Here is a 23724-nt window from a genome sequence, read left to right as displayed (position 1 = left end):
GTTGAAATATCTCAAGGATGATCAATGGAAACAGGATGCAGCTGAGCTCAATTTCAAGTCTCATAGCAAAGGGGTTGAACACTTATGTAAATAAGGTATTTCTGTTTTCTGACAACCTTTTTTCGCTTCGTCATTATGGGGTATTTTGTGTAGATTGATGAGGAACTAATTAATTGAATCCATTTTAGAATAAGGCTGTAACTAAACAAATGTTGAAAAAGTCAAGGGGTCTGAATACTTTCAGAATGCACTGTATATACAGTACCAGTCAAAAGTTTGGAGACACCGACTCATTCAAGAGTTTTTCATAATTTTACTGTTTTCTACATTGTAGAATAATAGTGAAGACATCAAAACTATGAAATAACACATATAACATATACAACATATGTAGTAACAAATTATTTTGATGACTCTATCAGTGATTTATTTACAATTCAAGGCACACTTAACCAGCATGGCTACCACAGCATTCTGCATTAATACGCCATCCTATCTGGTTTGCGCTTAGTGGGACTATCATATGTTTTTCAACAGGACAATGACCCAAAACACACCTTCAGTCTGTGTAAGGGCTATTTGATCAAGAAGGAGAGTGATGGAGTGCTGCATCAGATGACCTGGTCTCCACAATCACCCGACCTCAACCCAGTTGAGATGGTTTGGGATGAGTTGGACCGCAGAGTGAAGGAAAAGCATCCAACAAGTGCCCAACATATGTGGGAACTTCTTCAAGACTGTTGGAAATGCATTCCAGGTGACTACCTCATGAAGCTGGTTGAGAAAATGCCAAGAGTGTGCAAAGCTGTCATCAAGGCAAAGGGTGGCTACTTTGAAGAGTCTAAAATCTAAAATATATTTTGATTACTACATGATTCCATATGTGTTGTTTCATAGTTTTGATGTCTTCACTATTATTCTACAATGTAGAAAATAATAAAAATATAGAAAAACCCTTGAAAGGTAGGTGTCCAAACTTTTGACTGGTACTGCATCAGTGACCAATAGATGCATATCTGTATTCCTAGTCATGTGAAATCCATTGGAGCCTAATGAATTGATTGAAATTGACTGATTTACTTATATGAATTGTAACTCAGAAATCTTTGTTGCATGCTGCGTTTATATTCTTGTTCCGTGTAGGCGGTCTTGCATCCCTGTGTACTGTAAAAGCGGCAGCTGGGCTGGTAAAAGCATAACAGTTGTAAAAGGTTTCAACTTCAGAGAATGAGAATCGATCTGGATACAGTACAGGAAGACACTACTGTTTCTGTCTAGACCGGCCACTCCCCAGTAAAAGCATCTTCAAAACTATTTTTTTAATTTTTATATTCCTTTAGCCCATTATTGACATTGGCTATTATTTGCAGGTTTGATTGTTACATAGCGCAGCTGTAGGGTTGACAGTATTTACAAAAAAAATTAACATTTTGAAGGACAGATGGAAAATATATATTTTTCTTCCATTGGTCAAAGCAAGAAAGAAACATCAAAGCCCGACAAAGGTTCAAAAGAGAACATGGACAGAACATAACATACTGGTTGGGAGGTGGACGAAGAGGGATTGTCTGATTCCTAGCCTAAAGCTTCCTGTGTATACAGGGATAACAACATCCCTCCTTTCAGGGGGCGACTGTTCCAGAGTCTGTTTACAGGAGGAGCAGACAGGAGGAGAGTTTAGTCTCGGTCCGACAGGAGCTCAGAGCGCCGTCACTCCCAGCATCCCTGCAGACAGCTCCTTCCCCCCCATGAGGTCCTGCAGGGTGGGGGTTATGGGTGTTGCATCTCTCTGCGGGGCCTGCAGGAGATCCTCCACAACCACGCACCCAGGCTTGGAGCGATGCCGCTTGAACGCCTGCTTCTCTGCCCTGCTCCTGGGCGGGGGCAGGCCGTCACAGAGGCGAGTGCAGGAGGTGGCGGCAAGGCCGCATAAGGAGGGCTCGTCCGACTGGGAGGAGCTCTCTGAACTGCCCCCGGAAGGGGGGTCCATGAAGGCGTGGTGGCTGAGACGCCCCATGCGGGGTGTAGGGTCTGTGGTGCCACCAGGGGAGCAGCCGTTACATACGGGTGCTCCGTGTGCAAGCAGAGGAGCGCAGAGTACAGTGCATTTCAACGTTTCCACGGTCTTCATCTTACTCCGTTTCTTCTGCAGAGGGAGAAGGGTTGGGGACAGAGGGCGGAAAGATTGAGGAGCGGAAGATTTGACTTGTCGAGGTTGGCGATGAGAGATCATGTTCATAAGACAGTTATACTCTGAGAGTATGAGAGAGAGACGTTCCTTGAGATAGGGACACTATTCCATCCATACCTTTTTATTAGCTGGTAGAAAACTCAGTGGTTCAACAGTGCACGGTGACTCTGGACCTGCGAGCACAAGGAGGAAACCAAGTAAATTACTTTTTGGTTTTTTACTGTTGAAACAATATTGTCAATCAGCAAAACAAAAACTATCATAAATATAAATGACAAAGATCAAGATCCAAAGTCAAGTTATATTTATATTCATCAGCAACAAAGAAATCACAAGGGAGTACACTACACATAACATAGTCATAGGTAAACTTGCCTTCAGTGGTGGGTAACTGGAAGGAGCCCGAGTGCAGGAGAGGATATGACATTCCTCTCTTCAAGCTCATGTCTTCATATTCCCAGAAACGCCTGAGAGGAACAGATGTGTTCGTTCGATTAGGACAAGACTTAAACACAGTATCTGGATGACACAATGTGCATCTCAACAATATTGTGCAGGCGAGTGTGTGGTGTCCCTTGGATGGGATAACTCCCATTCAAGGGTACCTTTGTAAGGACTTCATAACACGTTCGTAAGCAGTACATAAGCACAACCAATGGTGTTCCACCCCTAGTGTAGATACCTCTCTGGGCAGCAGTAGCTATAGCTCTTGGGTATAGGAGGCTCTGGGTCTGTGGAGGGAGGCTCAATGGCAGACATGCGACTGTGCTGGACACACAGCAGCAACCCCAGGAACAAACACAACACCAGGCACAGCAGGAGGTAACTCTGCCTTTCAGACACCTACAACATAGGCAGAGCAAAACGAACACACAGTGCAGCCATGTGGTGTGGGTTGGTAAAGACTTTAAAGAAATATACAATTCATTCACTGCTGCATTCCAGGTTTGGGACCAATTCCATGTCAATTCAGGAGGCCAAACTTCCTTGTTCAAAAGCAATGAATAGGACTTGTTTACTTACCGAATTGACTGACATGAAATTGACCCCAACCCTGCTGCATTCAATAGGCTAGGTAGGTATGCAGTATCTACCTGGCTCTGCAGCTGACTGACTCCGACAGACAGGTTGAGAACCAGCTGTGTGATGTCCTCCAGCTGGCCCTGCAACGACTGGATGGACTCCGTCTGTCTCTGGTCCTATAGGGATCCAGGAAACTAATGAGCTGGCCAATCACAAACACTCCCACAAGCCACATTCCCATACATTGCCAATCACAGCTTGATTTTTGATTGATTAACATCCAACCAGAGCCTTTCACACGACAGCCTTGACATTCTCATTATTCAAAAGGCCAAAACGGTGCGAGATTCCATCTTAAGATGGGCTACGTAGTATGTAACACTCTACACAAACACATTGAAGGTGGCCCTCCACTCCCCACCTGCTCCTCTGCTATCCTGGATGTGTTCTGCAGTTTGATGATGGTTTTGTTGAAAGCCCTCTGCATCTCTTCCATCTGCCTTCGGTACCTTCAATTCAAAGACAAACATCACCATCTAAACCTTCAACGGACTGACTGTGTTCAAATGGAATTGAAAGCACTGGTCATTTCAACAGCATTTCACTGTTTGACATTGGACATTTTAACGAAGGCTGACTGGATGATGTACAATGCTTTGTACGAGCCATCAACCTCAGAGGGCCCATACCTCTGACTGAGCTGCTCCAGGTAGCGTCCGCTCAGCGACATGTTCATCTCCAGGGCCTTGATGCGGTTGTTGAGCCTCATGAACACAGACTCCTTCTGGCTGGTGGAGCCGTGCATCGGGTTCCCGTTCGCCTGTTCCGTGGGTTTGTGGAGCTCTGCGTAGAAGTCTGAGGAGGAAGGAGAGGGGGAGGGTGGGGGAAGCAGCTGCTGCCCGTTGCCATCGGGCGACGAGGTGAAGAGGATGTCCTCCACAAGCTCTGCTTCCCCCTTGGTTTCCGTTGCGACAGCCTGGCCACGTGAGGGGGGTTCTGTCATAACCACGACGGGGACAGAGCGGGACTCCCCAGGAGTAGTGTTGCCACTGCCAGCAGCACTCTCTGGTTCAGCTGTGGGGGCGGGAGGCTGCTGCTGCTCTGTGGGGGTGGAGACAGTGGGGAGGGGATGGGGATCGGCCACATGTGGAGGGTGGATGACCGGGATGTCTTGTTTGGCAGGCTGGACGTCCAGACAGGGCCTCTCTACAGGGGCTCTCCAACTCTGCTCTAGTGGGCCACTGGGGCTGGAGGTGGTGACAGTGGTAAAAGGCTGCCTGTTCTCCTCCTGCTGCACCTCCCGGTTCTTCTCTGCCCCAGTGGCGGGCTGCTTCTGCCCGGGCAGGTCTCTCGAGGAGGCCTGGTGTGGAGGCTCCACGGTAGGGGTGGGCCTAGTGGCAGAGCTGGCGGTGTCGGTGGAACTGGGTCTGGGCAGGGTGGAGGTCTGGCTGGGCTCCAGGTGGGGCAGCTCAGTGCTGGGCTCTCTCTCTCCCACTGCCTCTGTCTCAACCCATGGAAGGTGTGGTGGGGCTTCAGTGGGACTTGCTCCGCTCTCCCCGAGGGCAGAGCTGGCTTCTCTCTCCTGAGGCTGTTCCCCAAGAGTGTGGGGCTGCTGTGGGGTCTGAGTGGCCGTGGGGGAGATGGTGAGCTGCTGTGACGGGGTGGTGGTGGTTCCTGGGTCTGCCTCTGGCTCCCTCTCCTGGCTGGTGCAGGTCCTTTGAACGGAACACTGGTGGAGGAGGTACTCCTGGAAGGAGGCGGAGCAGGAGCAAGAATAGGAGGAAGACAGGCCACAGTAGTCAAGGCTTTCTTGCTGTCGGAGGCCAGGGCAATGGTGCACCTCTCTGTCCCTCCCTTCCTCTTCCGTCTCCTCCTCTTCCTCCTCCTCCAGCATGGTAACTATGAACTGGACCTCCTCCTCCTCTATAGGAGTCACAACCGTCTCCTCCCCAGTTAGATTCTCTAGTTTGGGTTCCTCTGTGACAGGGGGTTCTGGAGTAGGGGGCTCTGGTGTGGGATCCTCTGTGGTAGTGACAGGGTGTTCTGGTACCTCAGACTGTTCCACGCCTACAGTGTCAGGCCTGGAACAGAGAGACGGGGACATGAGCTACTACAGCGGCAAAATAACATTATTATGCACATCCAAGCACAGTACATGCTAGGCAGAAACTCGACGGAGTCTTACTAATGATAAAGTTACCTCTAATTTATCCTGGTAAATGTCATTGCTTCAAAAAAAAAAAAAAACGTTTTAAATGACAAGATGTGTGAGATCATTGTAAATGTAGATAAAGTAAAAGACTAGGCTAAGAAGTGAATGGTTGGCTGGTACTTACACAGGGCTGACGGTGGAGGTGGTGTCGGGGTCAGATGATTTACTGGCAGTCATGTTCACTGCCTGGCCTGAGAAGTTCCCTTCCCCTGGTCCTCCTCCCAGCACGTTGACTTTAATGTTGTTCACCATGTTCAGAATGACATCTGGAACAACAGGGCAGCCCGTTAGTGAATACTTATCCCAGTCACTGAATCCATCTCCACATTGGCTTCGCAAAAGGATAGCGACTCAAGTATGACACAGCACATTCTTTCAATATTGATATGCAGTTTGATACCATATTTGTGTGACTGGTGTAACAGAATATTTAGCTGGCTGTACGTGTTGGTAACTCACCCTTGGCTGATCCTATGAGGTCATTTGACGCCTCGTCCTCTACAGGAACATATCCAGGAGGATAATCTGAGGGTCACACAGCAGAGCGATAACACTACACTTACCAACATCAGTCACCCAAACAGTTCAAAGGTGAGAGGTAACATGTACATATAAAACCTGCAGTAGAGTCGCTTCAGGACTTCAGACGTAAACATTATATTACATCAGGTCTCCTCATGAAAGTGAAAATGTTGTTGTGTACATGTAACAACATATAAAATGACCATTGGTCAATGTGTCATATCTTATACAGCATTCACTGTCCTGGTGATTGTGATTTGACAGGTATTCAAGGTACTGTAGAAGAGGCTCTCCTCTCACCGAGGTGGTCATCCTGGTCGCCATCCTGGTCTTCCGGTCTGTCCAGGGGGTCAGCGATCTCCTCGTACTCCTCCACCATACTCGTTCCAAACACCCTTTAACAGAGCGGAGAGAAACCGCTCTAAGCCATCTCACATAGTTGTGTTTTTGAATGAGATTGAGGATTGCCAAAGAATGGCCTACATTGACTGGTGGCCATATTGGTGAAGAGCTGTTATACCTTCTAGGAGCCACTAGAGGGAAGACAAAGATACGCCAGTAGCCCAGTAATAACACACCAAGTAGGTCGAATAATAGTTAAGGTTATTATAAGAATCCTAAAGGAAAAGGTTTCAACTAGGATATCTACTATCCAACTGGGACTTGGAAATACTACAAATCCCACAGTACTTACTATGACTGTGATATGTGGTTGTCTCACCTAGCTACTTTAAGATGAATGCACTAACTGTAAGTCGTTCTGAATAAAATGTAGTCATTATCAAGGCTGTATGTGTGGTTGAGTCTTTGGTCCCTTACAATAATGACCCCCTATGGTCCCTAGTGATTGGATTTGGTACGTTATTTTCCAGTATCCTTAAAAAAAAATATATATAAACTGACTAACAGAAATGGAATAATGTGTCCCTGAACAAAGGGGGGGGTCAAAATAAAAACTAACAGTCAGTAACTGGTGTGGCCACCAGCTGCATTAAGTACTGCAGTGCATCTCCTCATGGACTGGATCAGATTTGCCAGTTCTTGCTGTGAGATGTTACCCCACTCTTCCACCAAGGCGCTTCCACCAATTAATGAACATACACCTGTGGAACGGTCGTTAAGACACTAACAGCTTACAGACGGTAGGCAATTAAGGTCACAGTTATGAAAACTTAGAACACTAAAGAGGCCTTTCTCCTGACTCTGAAAAACACCAAAAGAAAGTTTCCCAGGGTCCCTGCTCATCTGCGTGAACGTGCATTAGGCATGCTGCAAGGAGGCATGAGGACTGCAGATGTGGCCAGGGCAATAAATTGCAATGTCCGTACTGTGAGACGCCTAAGACAGCGCTACAGGGAGACAGGACGGACAGCTGATTGTCCTCACAGTGGTAGACCTTGTGTAACAAGCTACCTTGCTACCTTGTGTAGCAAGTTCCCCGGACATTTCTGGGGAGAATGGCCCTAGCCCTCACCCTCCGATCCAACAGGTCCCAGACGTGCTCAATGGGATTGAGATCCAGGCTCTTCGCTGGCCTTGGCAGAACACTGACATTCCTGTCTTGCAGGAAATCACTCACAGAACGAGCAGTATGGCTGGTGGCATTGTCATGCTGGAGGATCATGTCCACCTCCAAATCGATCCCGCACCAGAGTACAGGCCTCGGTGTAACGTTCATTCCTTCGACGATAAACGCGAATCCGACCATCACCCCTGGTGAGACAAAACCGTGACTCGTCAGTGAAGAGCATTTTTTGCCAGTCCTGTCTGGTCCAGCGACAGTGGGTTTGTGCCCATAGGCAACGTTGGCAACGTTGAGGACCTGCCTTACAACAGGCCTACAAGCCCTCAGGCCAGCATATTGTGGACAGTCTGAGCACTGATGGAGGGATTGTGCGTTCCTGGTGTAACTCGGGCAGTTGTTGTTGCTATCCTGTACCTGTCCCGAAGGTGTGATGTTCGGATGTACCGATCCTGTGCAGGTATTGTTGACTAGCAGTCCCAGATGCAACAGTCCCCTCGGCTCAGCCTTACCAACTGGTTTAGGAGGGGCGACTAGGGACACATTTTTACCACTCCTACTCTATTACATAACCCCCCCACACACACTATCTTCAGTTTGCTGGTAATCCATTGGCAAACATTACTGTACAATACCTGTGGATTCGGTAAATTTATGCTTTTTACAACTCGCTATATGTTTTCTTTATATTATCTGCAATTTTCCCAATTACCTTCTAAAATGTTCCATTAATTCAGTGTTTTTCTATTCATTGCCTACCTTACGAGACTGAGAGGGCAGAAGTGTTCAGATCCATGGTGAGAGACCAGCTCCACCTGCGATGAAACACAGACATCATTTATATCCAGGAAACAGGCATCAGCGCATGGTGGGATTTGGCCGGTTGCCAAATTCTCATTGAAATCGTGGGACAAATAGAAATCGTGGGACAAATAGAAGTACGTTGTTAACGTTGATGCTTTTCTGGGTGACCAGCGACAAGCTAGCACACTTTGAAGCTGTGATCAAGCATCCTTGCCCTAAAGAATGGGTTTCTCTACAGTAAAAATGATATGGAATTCTCATGAGTGACATGACTAGATGAATGATAATAATTACAAATATATTTTGATTGGCTTGGTCCAGATTGTATAGATTCTGTGCTACCTGGCCTGCAGTAAGCTAGGGCTGATCAGCTAGCAAGCATCTCCTACTGTTAGCATTGTGACTAAACATTCCCTCCACTCCTATCTACATGCTCCTCCACAGACCGACCACCTCTAAGAGAGAAATGGGCTAACCTTTATGTACTTGGTGAACATCTGAAGCAGGAGAAACAAGAGAAGAGAAACAAATAATTACAAGAAGAAACATGCACACATGCATTTAAAACAGGACCGAGTGTATGAACGCTGGTTCCTGCTCCAGTCCTGAGACTGTGAAATAATGTGAGATAATGTCTAGATGCTTTTTATAGTGGAGATCAAGTTTATAAATTGCCTGGCTGGGCCGATGAGACAGTGGATTGCGCAGTCAGATGGAACAGATTAAGAAGGCATTTTAACGTCATAGATTTGGCCGGTGGTAACTTGTGGAATAGACACCGGCTGGAAAGCCGCTGAATAATTGTAAACTATTACTCTAGAATGAAAGGACCAGCATACATACACAGGCCTGCAGGATTTGAGTAAAGTGGGGGATACTCTAGTATAGATTATCTTTTCTTTTAATTTAAATAAGAAGTCCCATTCAGAGTACCTCTTTCCCCCCCAAAAACCTGAAAGAGTAGAGTGGGAGTAGAGAAGGAACAGGAGGACGCCATACACACCTTGACATATTTGGTATACAGATGCTCATCCAGAGGGAAACTCTGAACAGTGCGCTCGTCCCGAGCATGAAATGTTCCCCGCTTCACCCACTTGTTGGTTGGGTACCTGACGGAGCATCATCCAACATCATTCAACCTACTTATCTATCCTTAGTGCAGTAGTAGTGACTGTTTCTGTTTGTAGCATTTAGGATGTTCAGTATCAAAATGACAGATTAAAAGATATCAAAACGAGACATTCCTATTGGGGCCGTGTTCATTAGGCACCAAAAATAAGAAAACTGACAAATACAGGGAGAATATCTGGTAAAAAAAAAAACAGCACTCATTTTCGTTTCTAAACGGTTTAAAATGTAATTGTTTTGTTGTTGAAACGGAGGAGAGGAGCCTCCGGTAGCGTGGTAAAAAAAATGGAGGAACATATTCTGCTGTTCTATCGCTTGTGCAATGATGTCCGAGGGGGGGGGGAGTGTTCGTTATTTGCAGTAACTTCTTTGTTGTTGTAATATCCCAAACGGACGTGGCAGTTTCACCAATTTAAGGACACCAGCTTTAATGAACATGATGCAGGTCAAACCTGTCACTGATGGAGACCAGGAAGTCTTTGGGTGTGGAAGAGAAGAGCTCAAAGTTAGCGATGTCCAACTGCTTCACCTGGATGGGATCACACAGCTCGATGATGAACCTGAAGAAGAAAGAAAGAAAGAAAGAAAGAAAGAAAGAAAGAAAGAAAGAAAGAAAGAAAGAAAGAAAGAAAGAAAGAAAGAAAGAAAGAAAGGAGAAAGAAAAAGAGAGAAAAGATGAAAAAAAGAGAGAGAGAAAGAATGAGAGAACGAAAAGAGAGAAATAAAGAGAGAGAGAGAGGATGTTGAGGGATGAGGATACAGTAGGTGGTGAGTGGAGTAGTGGATGTTGTTCTACCTGTGGTTATACAGGGAAAAAGCAACAGGGAGGTTTTACAGGAAGTATAAGGATAAGGACAGAAAACATTTTTGAGAGACAGAAACACATGAACTCTTAAGAGCAGCAACACACAGGGATCTAGACACACACACTCACCAGATCTTGTTGCTGCAGGGATTTAACATGTAATGATCCATGCTCTCCATTAATATGGCTGAAGTGCTCTGAGAAACAAAGATCCTTCCATCAAAATCTGCAAAGCTAGACATAAAAATCTATATATTAGATAGGTTTGGAGGGTGACAGTTTGAAATAGATACCTTAGCCTCTGGGTTAGAACCCAGGATCTTTGCCCCACACTCCACCGATGCATAGTTGTTGAAGTTCTTCTGCACCTTCTTTACAGCGTGGGAGCCGCCGTTGGTGGAGGTATGAGTGGCCTGAGCTATGAAGAGAGATAGACTTTTAAATCAAAACTAGTAATTGATTTGAGTGACTGAGACGGGCCAGGAACACCATCTATCTTACTCTTCTCTGTCTCCACCTCCATCATTTTCTTCTTCCACTCGTCAAAGGTGGGATTGTCCTCCGGATCCTTGGTTGCCACGCTGGGATCTGTCTCTGTGGCGATGTGTGAGATCAAACCCTAAGAATAGCAGTCAACAGACAAGCATCAGACCTGGGTCAAATACTTTCATTTGAGTTCGGGATGATTAAACTCGGAGGTTGTTACTTTTGGAACTATCAGCATCAGAAAACGTTATTGCCGTGCAACAAAATGTTGGTGTTTCTCTACCGGTTCTTTGAGCATGTGGGAGGCGTTGGCCACCTGAGCCAGCCCCACTGAGGCCTGACCTGCCTGGGCCGGAGGGGGGTCTATGTCAGTCTTGGTGCCCTTTCCCAGGGCATTGGATGTGTTCTCCAGGACAACAGGAAGACTACATAGGGGAACAATAGAAAGAGAGCCTACATTCAAAAAATGGGTTCGAACCTGAGCACCACTTAACCTGCTGATTTAAGCCTACCCATTAGCTATCTGGGTTCAGTCCTCTAGTAAGGCTACTAACCACGGGAGCACCTCCGTTACACTGACCTGGTGAGGGTGCCGTCAAAGGGGTTGGTTTCTCCAGCTTCACAGTCGGCTATGGCCAGATCAGCATCACTGGATTCTGACAAAGGGACATCAGACACAATTTCCTCTGGTACACTAGAGGATGAGCTAGGGGTGCTGGAGGGGTCTTCGGGGATGGGGTTGAGGGCAGGGGCAGATGGTGGAGGGGAGAGGTCAGAGGCGGGGGTTGGATTCTGCTCTTGGGTGACAACGGCCTCTGGAGGTGGCTGCTCAGCCTCTGGCCAGACCTCTGGCCGTGCTGTCTCTTGCTCCTTCTCTGCTACAGAATCCTCCAGGTCCAACGTCTGGGAAACATCATCACCGCACTAAAACACCGAACTTAGTATTGATGGCCCACGACAACCACCCACCAGCCTGAGCCATACGTGCTGTATAACCTTTAATGCATAAAGATTTCAGGAACAATCAAAATGTCTGATCAATAGGTCACTAAAGAGAGAGAGAGAGACATCTGCTTCACATCTAGTAAGCAAGCCAGGGTGGAGTAGTTTTTCAGGCCTAGTCGTTAGGATTCATCATTGCAGTACCGTGTGGACCCCAGGAGCAGTAGGTTGTAACAGCTAAATGGGGGATCTAAATAAACCAAACTAATACCTTGACATGCTCCTTGTCCTCCACCTCTGTGCCTGGAGTCTCCGCCTCCTCCCCTGCTAGGCCCTGCTGCTGTGTCTCCACCTCCTCTCCCTCTGGCAGCACATCCTCTTCAGATAGGTACTGGGCATACTGGGACCCCCAGCCCTCCTCTACCTGAACAACACCCTAACAGACGGGACAGGAAGGAAACTTTCGTTGCTGTTTGATCCAACATTAAAAGAAACGTGTGTCAACAGAAAAGTTGCTTATATTAGTTATGTAGAAAGAAAATGAAAACATCTTATGGTCCAACAGGTGGGGCAGGTTATGTACTCTGTGATGGGACTTGTCGCCTGGGTCTTCCTCTCCACTGCTGTCCTGAGCAGCTGCAGGCATGCTCTGAGCCTCTGGGGGCTGCTCTGCGCAGCCAACATATTTAGTTGGGTGCCTGGGGAAAACACAGGAGAAGACATCAGTGTTATTGTTTTGGGCAAGGGGAGTAGAGTTAGGAGAGACGAGAGTAATGGGAAAAGTGGAATTGGAATTTCAGCTTACTTCCCGAATCGGCTTCATTTAGATTAAATTGACCCCCGAATCCTGTTAAGATGTGGCAATATCCTGTAACCTAGCGTCACTATGTTTACTATACCAACAAGGACAAGCCGTAATCAGAAGGAAAACAACTTGATTTCAAAGAATCCATGAATGAGTCATGAGCAATCAGAGGGGGCTGCTTCCCAGCAGTCAGAGCTGAGAGAGGTGATATGGGAACGACCAGGTGGCTGACACTACGAGAGAGACACATTTTATCTTATCACTGTGGGGGGCTGGCCAGGCTGGAGGTCAAAGTCAAAACCTAAAGCCATGTGGCTGCACAGAGAAAATGACAACTGCATGCCGTCTGTTGACAGTCTGACGGTGTGACAGGGAAATGGACAAGTCAATGTCACAGCTGTCCTGTTCATCCTGGCATGGGACAACAGAGATCTCCGGTCAGTCATAACAAGGCTTTAAATAGTTCCACTAACAACAATGTCTAATTCCTACTAGGGACAAAGGTCCTTGTCTTGAGCTCCAGTGTCAAAATACTTCAACACAAACTTGGCCTTGTCAACAGCAAGTCTATTGTCTAGTAGTGAGGTTTATAGGGTAAGTTATCTACTCTGCTTGGCCACTGGAGTCTGGTAAGACACAAATACTGTAAGCTGTACAGTGTTTGTTTACCTTTTAATTCATAGCCAACAGTCTTAATGTCACCCCTGAGAAGCCATGCTGATTTTAAGGCACTAGACAATGAATAAGTATCAGAGTGTGTGGCCATTTTAACAACAGAATGAATTGTGGAAGGACATGTACTCCCGAGCATCTGCTGACCAACTGGCAAGTGTCTTCACTGACATTTTCAACCTGTCCCTGGCCGAGTCTGTAATACCAACATGTTTCATGCAGACCACCATAGTCTCTGTGTCCAAGAACACTAAGGTAACCTGCCTAAATGACTACCGACCCATAGGACTCACGTCTGTAGCCATGAAGTGCTTTGAAAAGCTGGTCATGGCTAACATCAACACCATCATCCTAGAAACCCTAGACGCACTCCAATTTGCATACCACCCCAACAGATCCACAGATGATGCAATCTCTATTGCACTCCACACTGCCCTTTCCCATCTGGACAAAAGGAACACCTACGTGAGAATGCTGTTCATTGACTACAACTCAGCGTACAACACCATAATGCCCTCAAAGCTCATCAATAAGCTACGCTGGGAATAAACACCTCCCTCTGCAACTGGATCCTAGACTTACTGATGGGCCGCCCCCAGGTGGTAAGGGTAGGTAACAACACATCCGCCACGCTAATCCTGAACACAGGGGCCCCTAAGGGGTGCATGCTTTGTCCTCTCCTGTACTCCCTGTTCACCCATGACCGCATTGCCAAGCACGACTCCAACACCATCATTAAGTTTGCCGACCACACAACGGTGGTAGGCCTGATCACCGACAAAGATGAGACAGCCTATAAGGAGATCAGAGACCTGGCAGTGTGGTGCCATGACAATAACCTCTTCCTCAACGTGATCAAGATAGAGGATATGATCGTGGACTACAGGAGAAAGAGGGCCGAGCATGCCCCAATTCTCATCGATGGAGCTGTAGTGGAGCAGGTTGAGAGCTTCAAGTTCCTTGGTGTCCACATCACCAACAAACTATCATGGTCCAAACACACCAAGACAGTCGTGAAGAGGGCACGACAAAGCCTATTCCCCCTCAGGAGACTGAAAAGATTTGGCATGGGTCCTCAGATCCTCAAAAAGTTATACAGCTGCACCATCGAGAGCATCCTGACTGGCTGAGTCACCGCCTGGTATGGCAACTGCTCGGACTGCGACCGCAAGGCGCTACAGAAGGCTACAGAACCCCCCCCCCCCCCCCACCACACACTTTTTTCTACACTGCTGCTACTCGCTGTTTATTATCTATGCATAGTCACTTTACCACTACCTACATGTACATATTACCTCAATTACCTCGACTAACCTGTTCCCCCACACATTGACTCGGTTCCGGCACCCACAGTATATAGCATCGTTATTGTTATTTTGTTGCTCTTTTATTTAAAAAAAATGTACATTCATTTATTTAGTAAATATTGTATTATCTTAAACTGCATTGTTGGTAAAGGGCTTGTAAGTAAGCATTTCACGGTAAGGTTTACACCTGTTGTATTCGGCGCATGTGACAAATTGATTTTGATTTAGGCAGTAGAAAGAAACTAGACAGTAAAGCAAAATTAGGCCTACTTGCCAAATATAGTAAAATGTCCATTAGCCAAGACTACATCCCTACACGTCTGAGGAATTTCAATGATGAGTCAAGTTCAAATAAGCTAAACTATTATCTGTCACATCACCTATGCTTCACGGAGTCGTGTCTGAACGAGGACATGGTTAATATAAATCTAGCTGGTTTTTCTATGCATCCGCATGACAGAACAACAGTGTCTTGACAACTCAAGGGCGGGGGTGTGTCTCTCTTTGTTAACAACAGATCGTAGGCGATCCCTAATATTAAGGAAGTCTCGAGGTTCTGCTCGCCAGATTGAGAATAGCTCATGATAAGCTGTAGACCATACTACACTGAACAAAAATATAAACGCAACACGTAAAGTGTTGGTCCCATATTTCATGAGCTGAAATAGAAGATCCTAGAAATTTGCCATACGCATAAAAAGCTTATTTCTCTCAAATGCTGTGTACAAATTTGTTTACAGCCCTGGTAGTGAGCATTTCTCCTTTGCCAAGATATGCCTCAGCTGTCAGGTGGATGGATTATCAAGAAGTTGATTAAATAAATGGCATGATCATTACACAGGTGCACCTTGTGCTGGGGGACAATAAAATACCACTCTAAAATGTGCAGTTTTGTCACACAACACAATGCCACAGATGTCTCAAGTTGAGGGAGTGTGCAATTGGCATGCTGACTGCAGGAATATCAACCAGAGCTGTTGCCAGATATTTGAATGTTAATTTCTCTACCATAAGCCGCCAACATCGTTTTAGAGAGTTTGGCAGTACGTCCAACCGGCCTCACAACCGCAGACCACGTGTAACCATGCCAGCATAGGACCTCCACATCTGGCTTTTTCACCTGCTGCATCGTCTGAGCCCAGCCACCCCGGACAGCTGATTAAAACTGTGGGCTTGCACAACCAAATCATTTTGGCACAAACTGTCAGAAACCATCTCTGGGAAGCTCATCTGCGTGCTCGTCGTCCTCACCAAGGTCTTGACCTGACTGCAGTTCGGCGTCGTAACAGACTTCAGTGGGCAAATGCTCAACTTCGATGGCCTCTTGCACGCTGGAGAAGTGTGCTCTTCACAGATGAATCCTGGTTTCAACTGTACCGGTGGTAACTTGAATGCACAGAGATACTGTGACGAGATCCTGTCGGGCCATTCATTCGCCGCCAACACCTCACGTTTCAGCATGATAATGCACAGCCCCATGTCGCAAGGATCTGTACACAATTCCTGGAAGAAGAAAATGTTGCAGTTCTTCCATGGCCTGCATACTCACCACACGTCACCCATTGAGCATGTTTGGGATGCTCTAGATCAACATGTACAACTGCATGTTCCAGTTCCCGCCAATATCCAGCAACTTTGCACAGCCATTGAAGACGAGTGGGACACAATCCACAGGCCACAATCAACAGCCTGAATAACTATATGCAAAGGAGATGTGTAGAGCTGTGAGGCAAATGGTGGTGACACCAGATACTGACTGGTTCTGATCCATGCCCCTTACTATTTTTAAAGGTATCTGTGACCAACAGATGCATATCTGTATTCCCAGTTATGTGAAATCCATAGATTAGGGCCTAATGAATTCATTTCAATTGACGGATTTCCTTATATGAACTGTAACTCAGTAAAATCTTTGAAATTGTTGCATGTTGCATTTATATATTTTGGTTCAGTGTATTTACCAGCATATTTTTCATAGCTATCCATTTACCAACACAAACCGATGCTGGTACTAAGACCGCACTCAACGAGAAATATAGGGCCATAAGCCAACAAGAAAATGTTCATCCAGAGGCAGTGGTCGGTCATTTTTATGCAGAAAAACTGAAATCCTTTTTAACTCATATCTACCAGCAAGTCACCTGTGCAACTAGAAAAAAATGTATAATAACTCCACACACAGAGACGCATAGAAAGCTCACCCTTCATTTGGCAAATCTGACCAGAATTTTATCCTCCTGATTCCTGCTTACAAGCAAAAACTCAAACAGGAAGTACCAGCGACACGCTCAATTCAGAAGTGGTCCGAGAAAGCGGATGCTAAACTACAGGACTCTTTTGCTAGCACAGACTGGAATACGAAGCATGTCACAAATAAAATTGTATTTGATTTTGCTACACATTCCATCATTTGTTTAACCAGAGGCTCATAAACAATAACTAGTAATGCTGCATACTCCAAGAATGTTCAAATCTCACCTTTACGGTAAAAAAATATATAAATTGCTGAGGTGTAGTCACAAGCTCAAGTAAACAGTACAAATATGATAAAAATATGAAATATTTTGTATTTCTTATTCAACAAAACTGTATGAATGAGGCTTGAAATGACTTATGCTTTCTAAATAAAGGTTAATCAAATTATAAAATGTCTAACTATAATATTTCACCTTCCTCACAACTGTAAAATACATATTTTTATGTTCAGTGTTACAGAAAATGTGCGTACTTTTAACAGGTCCCTCTTGATCAAAACGTCTGCGGCCATCACTGTGAACGTCTCACACAGCTCTAGCTTGGCTACCTGAACGCGTTAGGAACTTGCCTTTCATGTCTATGACAAACAGAAAGTACTTTTTTTTGTTTAAAATCAATTAATTAATTAATTTAGATTATTGGCTATAAATTGATCTCTGAACAGGGCTTGAAATTATTTTTTGTGGCCACTTATCCTTTAGACAAGTAGGACAGATTTTTTACTTGTCCGCGTGCTCAAGTCACTTACCCCAAACTCTGGCCCTTCCTTGGACACTGTGCTAACTAACCTCCAAATGAGCTTCAACGCCATACAACACTCTTTCCGTGGCCTCCAACTGCTCTTAAACGCTAGTAAAACCAAATGCATGCTTTTCAACCGTTCGCTGCCCGCACCCGCCCGCCCGACTAGCATCACCACCCTGGACGGTTCCGACCTAGAATATGTGGACAACTATAAATACCTAGGTGTCTGGTTAGACGGTAAACTCTCCTTCCAGACTCATATTAAACATCTCCAATCCAAAATCAAATCTAGAATCGGCTTTCTATTTCGCAACAAAGCCTCCTTCACTCACGCCGCAAAACTTACCCTAGTAAAACTGACTATCCTACCGATCCTCGACTTCGGCGATGTCATCTACAAAATAGCTTCCAATACTCTACTCAGCAAACTGGATGCAGTCTATCACAGTGCCATCCATTTTGTTACCAAATCACCTTATACCACCCACCACTGCGACCTGTATGTTCTAGTCGGCTGGCCCTCGCTACATATTCGTCGCCAGACCCACTGGCTCCAGGTCATCTATAAGTCTATGCTAGGTAAAGCTCCGCCTTATCTCAGTTCACTGGTCACGATAACAACACCCACCCGTAGCACACGTTACAGCAGGTATATCTCACTGATCATCCCCAAAGCCAACATTTGGCCGCCTTTCCTTACAGTTCTCTGCTGCCAGTGACTGGAACGAATTGCAAAAAGTTGGAGACTTTTATTTCCCTCACCAACTTTAAACATCAGCTATCTGAGCAGCTAACCGATCGCTGCAGCTGTACATAGTCCATCTGTAAATAGCCCACCCAATCTACCTACCTCATCCCCATACGGTTTTTATTTTATTTACTTTTCTGCTCTTTTGCACACCAGTATCTCTACTTGCACATCATCATCTGCTCATTTATCACTCCAGTGTTAATCTGCTAAATTGTAATTATTCTCTCCTATGGCCTATTTATTGCCTACCTCCTCATGCATTTTGCACACACTTTTTTTCTACTGTGTCATAGACTTGTTTGTGTTATTGGCTTGTTTATTGTTTACTCCATGTGTAACTCTGTGTTGTTGTCTGTGTCACACTGCTTTGCTTTATTTTGGCCAGGTCGCAGTTGTAAATGAGAACTTGTTCTCAACTAGCCTACCTGGTTAAATAAAGGTGAAATAAATATACTTTTTCAATTTTATTTTTTAAAGGTCTAACACCACAGGCCAAAAAGGTGACTGAAAATTGTGTTGTATGATGCAAGGAACCACTTCACAAAATAACACTCATTATCGTCACTGGTATTGACGACGGAAGACTGCTGGTCTCTGATCCCATGTATCACACAGTATATTCTGCCGTTGAGGCCTTGAGAAAGGCACTTAACCCTCCATAAAGTAAAATACTGCACTGACAGGCTACTGTATAAAACACGTGGTCCGTCAACCCTCCATCTGGAGAGCTACTGGGTGTGCAGGCTTTTGATCCAACCCTGCTCAAACGCACCAGAGTCAGCTTATCAAGGTCCTGTTGAGCCACTGATATTTTACAATGTGGTGTGTTCAGGCATGAATGGAGCAAAAGCCTGCACACCCAGTAGCTCTCCTGGAAACTCATGGAGGATGGTTGGCCACCCTGCAACATTACAATCAAATATGTTTTATGTCTTTATAAAATAATTCCCTCATTCAGTGAACCAGGGATCAAATGGCTAAGGTGGGAGAGGTAGCTAACGAAGATGTTTATCTATTTGTAAGGTTAAAATATTCAGTGTTCAGGGGAGATCTTGACAGCATAGGAGTTACTTGTCAATCAGGCTATTCTAAGATAAAAAAAAAAAAACTTTGTCAGAATTACATGGCCAGTATTGAATAGCGGAGAATCCTAGCCAATTTTGAGCACTTGAGAGAAGGTTTTATAACCAGAGTATGCAGCATTGGTTTCAACTGAGCACCCGTATGGTTATACGGTTATACACGAGTGCCGGTGGAAAGTTTTTAGGACATTGGACACAATAATGACATTAATACAAGCTAATAGCTAAATAGTTAACTAACAACAACAAGATAGCCAATTCAAAACATAGTGTAGTTTGGCAGGTTATCTAGTTAGTATAATGTATATCATTATTTTATCTACCTCTCTCCCCTCTGGCAAGGCCCACTGGCACACACAGGTGATGCATACACCATGACTTTTCCAGGATTTTCCTTGCTGACCAAAAATTATGCATTGATCTCAAAAACGCATCTCGCAACTGCATGATTGAAAGACCGCTTGTGCTTGTCAATGCAGGCCGACAATAATTATACTCTGATGCTCTCTGCAGAAATTGGGAGGACACTAATCCAATTCTGATCGGTGTAGCCTAACTATTTCATATTGTGATTTTTGCACGATTTTTTACTTGCCCCAGGCAAGCAAGCAAGCGTTAATGTCGAGCCCTGTCTAAATGTACTACAGAGATGAAACCACTCTCTCCTGCTGAGCTACAATGTAGGAATTCCAGGCATATGCGTTGTTAGTGGCTGTGACGTAAGGTTCAGCCAGGAGTTGATGGACAGTCAGAAGACCGAATGAAATGGCAGGAGGGACATATCAGCTTCAAGTGGTGTCACATTTCACATCCTGCTTCACACAGGCAAAAGAGACAGCCCTGATTCTCACAGACACAGGAGTATATCACTCAATGCAAGCCATTTCAATCTATGTTCTCCACAAATCGATTTATAAGCTAGAATGTCTGTCGGAACCGACTTGTTGACCATGTAACGTACGTAGCGAACGACAGAGCAGCGGAATAATTTAGTGTGAGAAACCAGGCTAGGTTCTTTGACCTTTCCTCGAAAGGTCTTCAGGCTATTTAAATATTTGACTGAGTATGAATGTAGCATTGGTGTGTAGTTAAAGTAAACTAGGTGCATTCTTCTCCATAAGCACCTCTGGATGGACCATGTCATCTGTTGTGTCAAAGGATTTACAGCCAGGGGTCAAGACCTAATCTCAGCGAGCCTGCTAGCTGACTGACTAACGTTACGTGGGCTGTAATCCCCTCAAGAGCTGAAGAGTCAAATCCATGACTGTCTTTCACAGAACACACGCCCTCAGGCTCAATACTGGCTGTGTAACAACCCAGCAAAGCAATGGCATACAATGCAGTGCCAGTTTTTTGACTTGATCTATTTTTAAGCTGTCCTATTCAGTATTATATAGGAGTGTTGTTTATTCAACTAATAGTTCCATGTTTGTTGCAATGGTGATGGATGGTGAGGCAGGATGAGGGCAGCATTTGATGGATTGTTGACATACCTTGAATTTGATAGCTAACTAGCTAACGACAACGAAAACAAAACAATAACACGGAAAAATGAACAGTTGAATTGAGATAGTTAGGTATAGTAACTGGCAAACTGCATTTGACATCTCAGACGAGTCGACTGAACTAGCTACAGTAGCTGGCTACTGTATAGTATAGAGCTACGTTAACTTACCACTTGGCTAGACAGCGAGTTGCTAGCTACCACTAAAAAACTAGCTAGCAGCAAGCTAGTTAACGTTATGCTTGTTGTAGTTTATTATTTTAGCATCTCTTCGAACGACTTTTGAATAACGTTACTAAGTGATACAAAACATCTTTCTTGATATGAAAGTGAAAGAAAGTACTGTAAGGCTTTACTTACCAACACGGTAAAAACACAAGTAGGCACACTGTCACAACTCGCCACAGTCTCTTTTTCATCATCATCCCGCAGGGACCAACATTCTCGCCGTTTACCTACAAATGTATCAATACTGTCGTTATTCAACAGTTGTATGTTTTAAGTCAACGTAGTAGCTATCTAACTTCTGAATTGACAAGCTACAGAGCCGGCATCTAAAATTGCTAGCTAGCTAGTTTCCTAAAAGTGTACTGTGCTGTTGACTGTCAAATCCAGTGGTTGTGTGTACTGTCTGGAGACCTTGCGCACCGCCAACCTGCCCCAGCTGTCATCGTGTCCCCCGCTCTGTCCAATGAAAACGCAGTAAAGTCAAAGACAGTACAGTATGAAGATAAGCAGAAACTGCTTCTCTAATAGAAATCTACGATATAGCTTTTAGTCGATGTCATGGCGACGTTGGCTAGCTAAACTCATGAGCAGACACGTCCAACTGTCATCTCGCGCCGAACTGCGCATGTGCAAGCCGTCACCTCAAAAGCAGCTTTCGATATAAAGTTGTTTTTGACGAAAATGAAAAAGTGTCAGTTTGTCACTTTCACGAGGTTGTAATAATAACATGTTCCGCTACTTAAGATATTGGCTCGAATCCAGGTTGTGCCTTTAGATTTCGAGAAAATTAACAACTAAGAAAGTTTAGTAAGATGGCACAGACAGACTGGCATCTCTGCATCTAGCCCGCAACCGCAAGGCTCTCCAGAGGGTGTTGCAGTCTGCCCAACGCATCAACGAGGGCACGCTGCCTGCGCTCCAGGACACAGGAAGGCCAAAAATATCATCAAGGATATCAACCAACCGAGCCAACTATCAAGCTATCATCCAGAAGGCAGGTCAGTACAGGTGCATCAAAGCTGGGACCGAGAGACTGAGAAACAGCTTCTAACTCAAGGCCATCGGACTGTTAAATAGCCATCACTAGCCGGCGACCACCCAGTTACTCAACCCCGCGACTTTAGAGGCTGCTGCCCTATATACATAGACATGGAATCACTGGTCACTTTGGAACACTAGTGCCTTTAATAAGTGTTTACGTACTGCTTTACTCATTTCATATGTATATACTGTATTCTATTCTACTGTATTTTAGTCAATGCCACTCCGACATTGCTTGTCCTAATATTTATATATTTCTTAATTCCATTATTTTACTTTTAGATTGTGTGTATTGTTGTGAATTGTTAGATATTACTGCACTGTTGGAGCTAGGAACACAAGCATTTCACTATAGCCGCAATAACATCTGCTAAATATGTGTGTGACCAATACAATTTGATTTGATTTTAATGTTTCACTTCTCTCATTGACTTCTCTAACCCCAAACCCTGGCCTGGTCTGCTTCACAAGCGTTCCCGGAAGTCTCGCGATGTTGCGTCTCTGGGTTTAGAAACTCTGTGGTAAAGTTGAAAGGTTTTCAAAAAGTGAGGTAGCTCTCAAATTCCCAACTATCACACAAATAAGTGTAAAATATTAAATTAAATAAGAAAAGATTTTGTTGTTGATGACTGGATATGTGAATGGACTTTTACAGTAAATTGGCAAATGACTCATTGAGTTGGAGCTTTCAAAAACAAATGAGTTGGAGCTTTCAACTGAACCCCCTAAAAATGTCTGAGTTGCTTTCTTTTCTCATTGTCTGTTAGAAAGTATCCCACTTAAGACAATAACCAAATTCTTGTGTGCATATTAATATAATAATGTAATTACAATGACGTAAGACCAAAGTCTTCTCTGTGTAGAAATGTACTTCATGACCAGTGGCGATTTTAGCATGTAAATCTTGGTGGGGCTAACAAAAAAATTATAATCTTAGATTAATGCCAGCAAAGCCACGACACAACACTAAACAATACATTAATTGCACTATAACGGTGACAAACTGTGCCCACAACCTGTTAGGGCCTACATAAAGCTCTCCCAACAGCAGAGCTTTATTTTCAGCACCATGTAGTGTGAATCCTTACCACTGCTACACCTGGCTATCAACAGAGTCTTCTCTGGGAGCGAAACAGTTAATTTAGCCTAATTTACTGCCATTAAAAAAACATAGCTGATATGGCTGACTTGCTTTAACAAATGTGGTTTCTACTGTATATTGAGATGTACAACTATGACATAAGGGGATGACGAGTGCATAAGAGGCGCGTAATTTGGATTAAGACATTAATGAGCGAACTAGGACGGACGTAGTCAATATAACTATTTGTTCAGCACTTTTGAAATGTACAGCAATAGAATTCAGAACATGGGCCATTCTTACAGTATTCTCCCTGCACACCAAGTCAGAGCCATAGGATAAATAAAGGGGATATAAGCAGATAATGAAAGCTCTTACAATATTCAATGATTACATTTCTATAAAACAGGCTATAGGATACATGTGCACCACCAAGTCAGAACAGTAGGCTAAATTATGAAGGGGAAAGTGACCAAATTATTAGGGTGAGGCAGATGGGCTACTAAACGCTTACTACACAACATACACTTAGTATTACTTTCTTAGCTACAGTATGCATATCTCCCTGGCATTTTCCATCATTTATACAAAACATTTTTGGACTCACCTTGTTGTGCT

The 23724-nt window shown here is 44.7% G+C and overlaps 1 protein-coding gene across 3 annotated transcripts; it reads right to left on the bottom strand.

Moving 5' to 3' along the window:
• Positions 1 to 1447: 1447 nt before the first annotated feature.
• LOC111979419 (SUN domain-containing ossification factor) lies at positions 1448 to 21552 on the bottom strand. 3 transcript variants are annotated; one of them, XM_070448813.1, is made up of 23 exons: positions 21396 to 21477; positions 21117 to 21211; positions 12219 to 12333; positions 11907 to 12071; positions 11274 to 11617; positions 10977 to 11118; positions 10709 to 10826; positions 10501 to 10625; positions 10337 to 10404; positions 9855 to 9962; positions 9278 to 9383; positions 8751 to 8771; positions 8230 to 8285; positions 6249 to 6343; positions 5886 to 5951; positions 5551 to 5692; positions 3904 to 5295; positions 3636 to 3723; positions 3286 to 3390; positions 2874 to 3034; positions 2567 to 2658; positions 2309 to 2364; positions 1448 to 2146 (listed from the first exon to the last, which is right to left on the bottom strand). In XM_070448813.1, the coding sequence occupies exons 2-23, from the start codon at positions 21179 to 21181 to the stop codon at positions 1700 to 1702; spliced, it is 4077 nt and encodes a 1358-aa protein (XP_070304914.1). In that variant the 5' UTR covers positions 21182 to 21211; positions 21396 to 21477; the 3' UTR covers positions 1448 to 1699. The 3 variants fall into 3 exon arrangements, with proteins under 3 accessions (XP_070304914.1, XP_070304915.1, XP_070304916.1); XM_070448814.1 differs by having other exon boundaries at positions 11274 to 11596; positions 21117 to 21552; XM_070448815.1 differs by lacking the exon at positions 8751 to 8771 and having other exon boundaries at positions 21117 to 21552.
• Between the last annotated feature and the right edge of the window lie 2172 nt (positions 21553 to 23724).

The sequence above is a fragment of the Salvelinus sp. IW2-2015 genome, linkage group LG19 (genome assembly GCF_002910315.2).
Source record: "Salvelinus sp. IW2-2015 linkage group LG19, ASM291031v2, whole genome shotgun sequence".
Lineage (NCBI taxonomy): Eukaryota > Metazoa > Chordata > Actinopteri > Salmoniformes > Salmonidae > Salvelinus > Salvelinus sp. IW2-2015.
Note: the sequence above shows the minus strand (reverse complement) of the source record. Positions and strands in the feature narration are given on the sequence as shown.

Bases quoted from the DNA above. Each gene is read 5' to 3' on its own strand.
- LOC111979419 (XM_070448813.1), bottom strand. From the start codon at position 21,181: ATGATGATGAAAAAGAGACTGTGGCGAGTTGTGACAGTGTGCCTACTT. The intron at 12,072-12,218 runs GTACATAACCTG...CCCGTCTGTTAG, and splicing joins GCGACAAGTCCCATCACAGA to GGTGTTGTTCAGGTAGAGGA. The intron at 11,119-11,273 runs GTCAGTGTAACG...TCCCCTATGTAG, and splicing joins TTTGACGGCACCCTCACCAG to TCTTCCTGTTGTCCTGGAGA.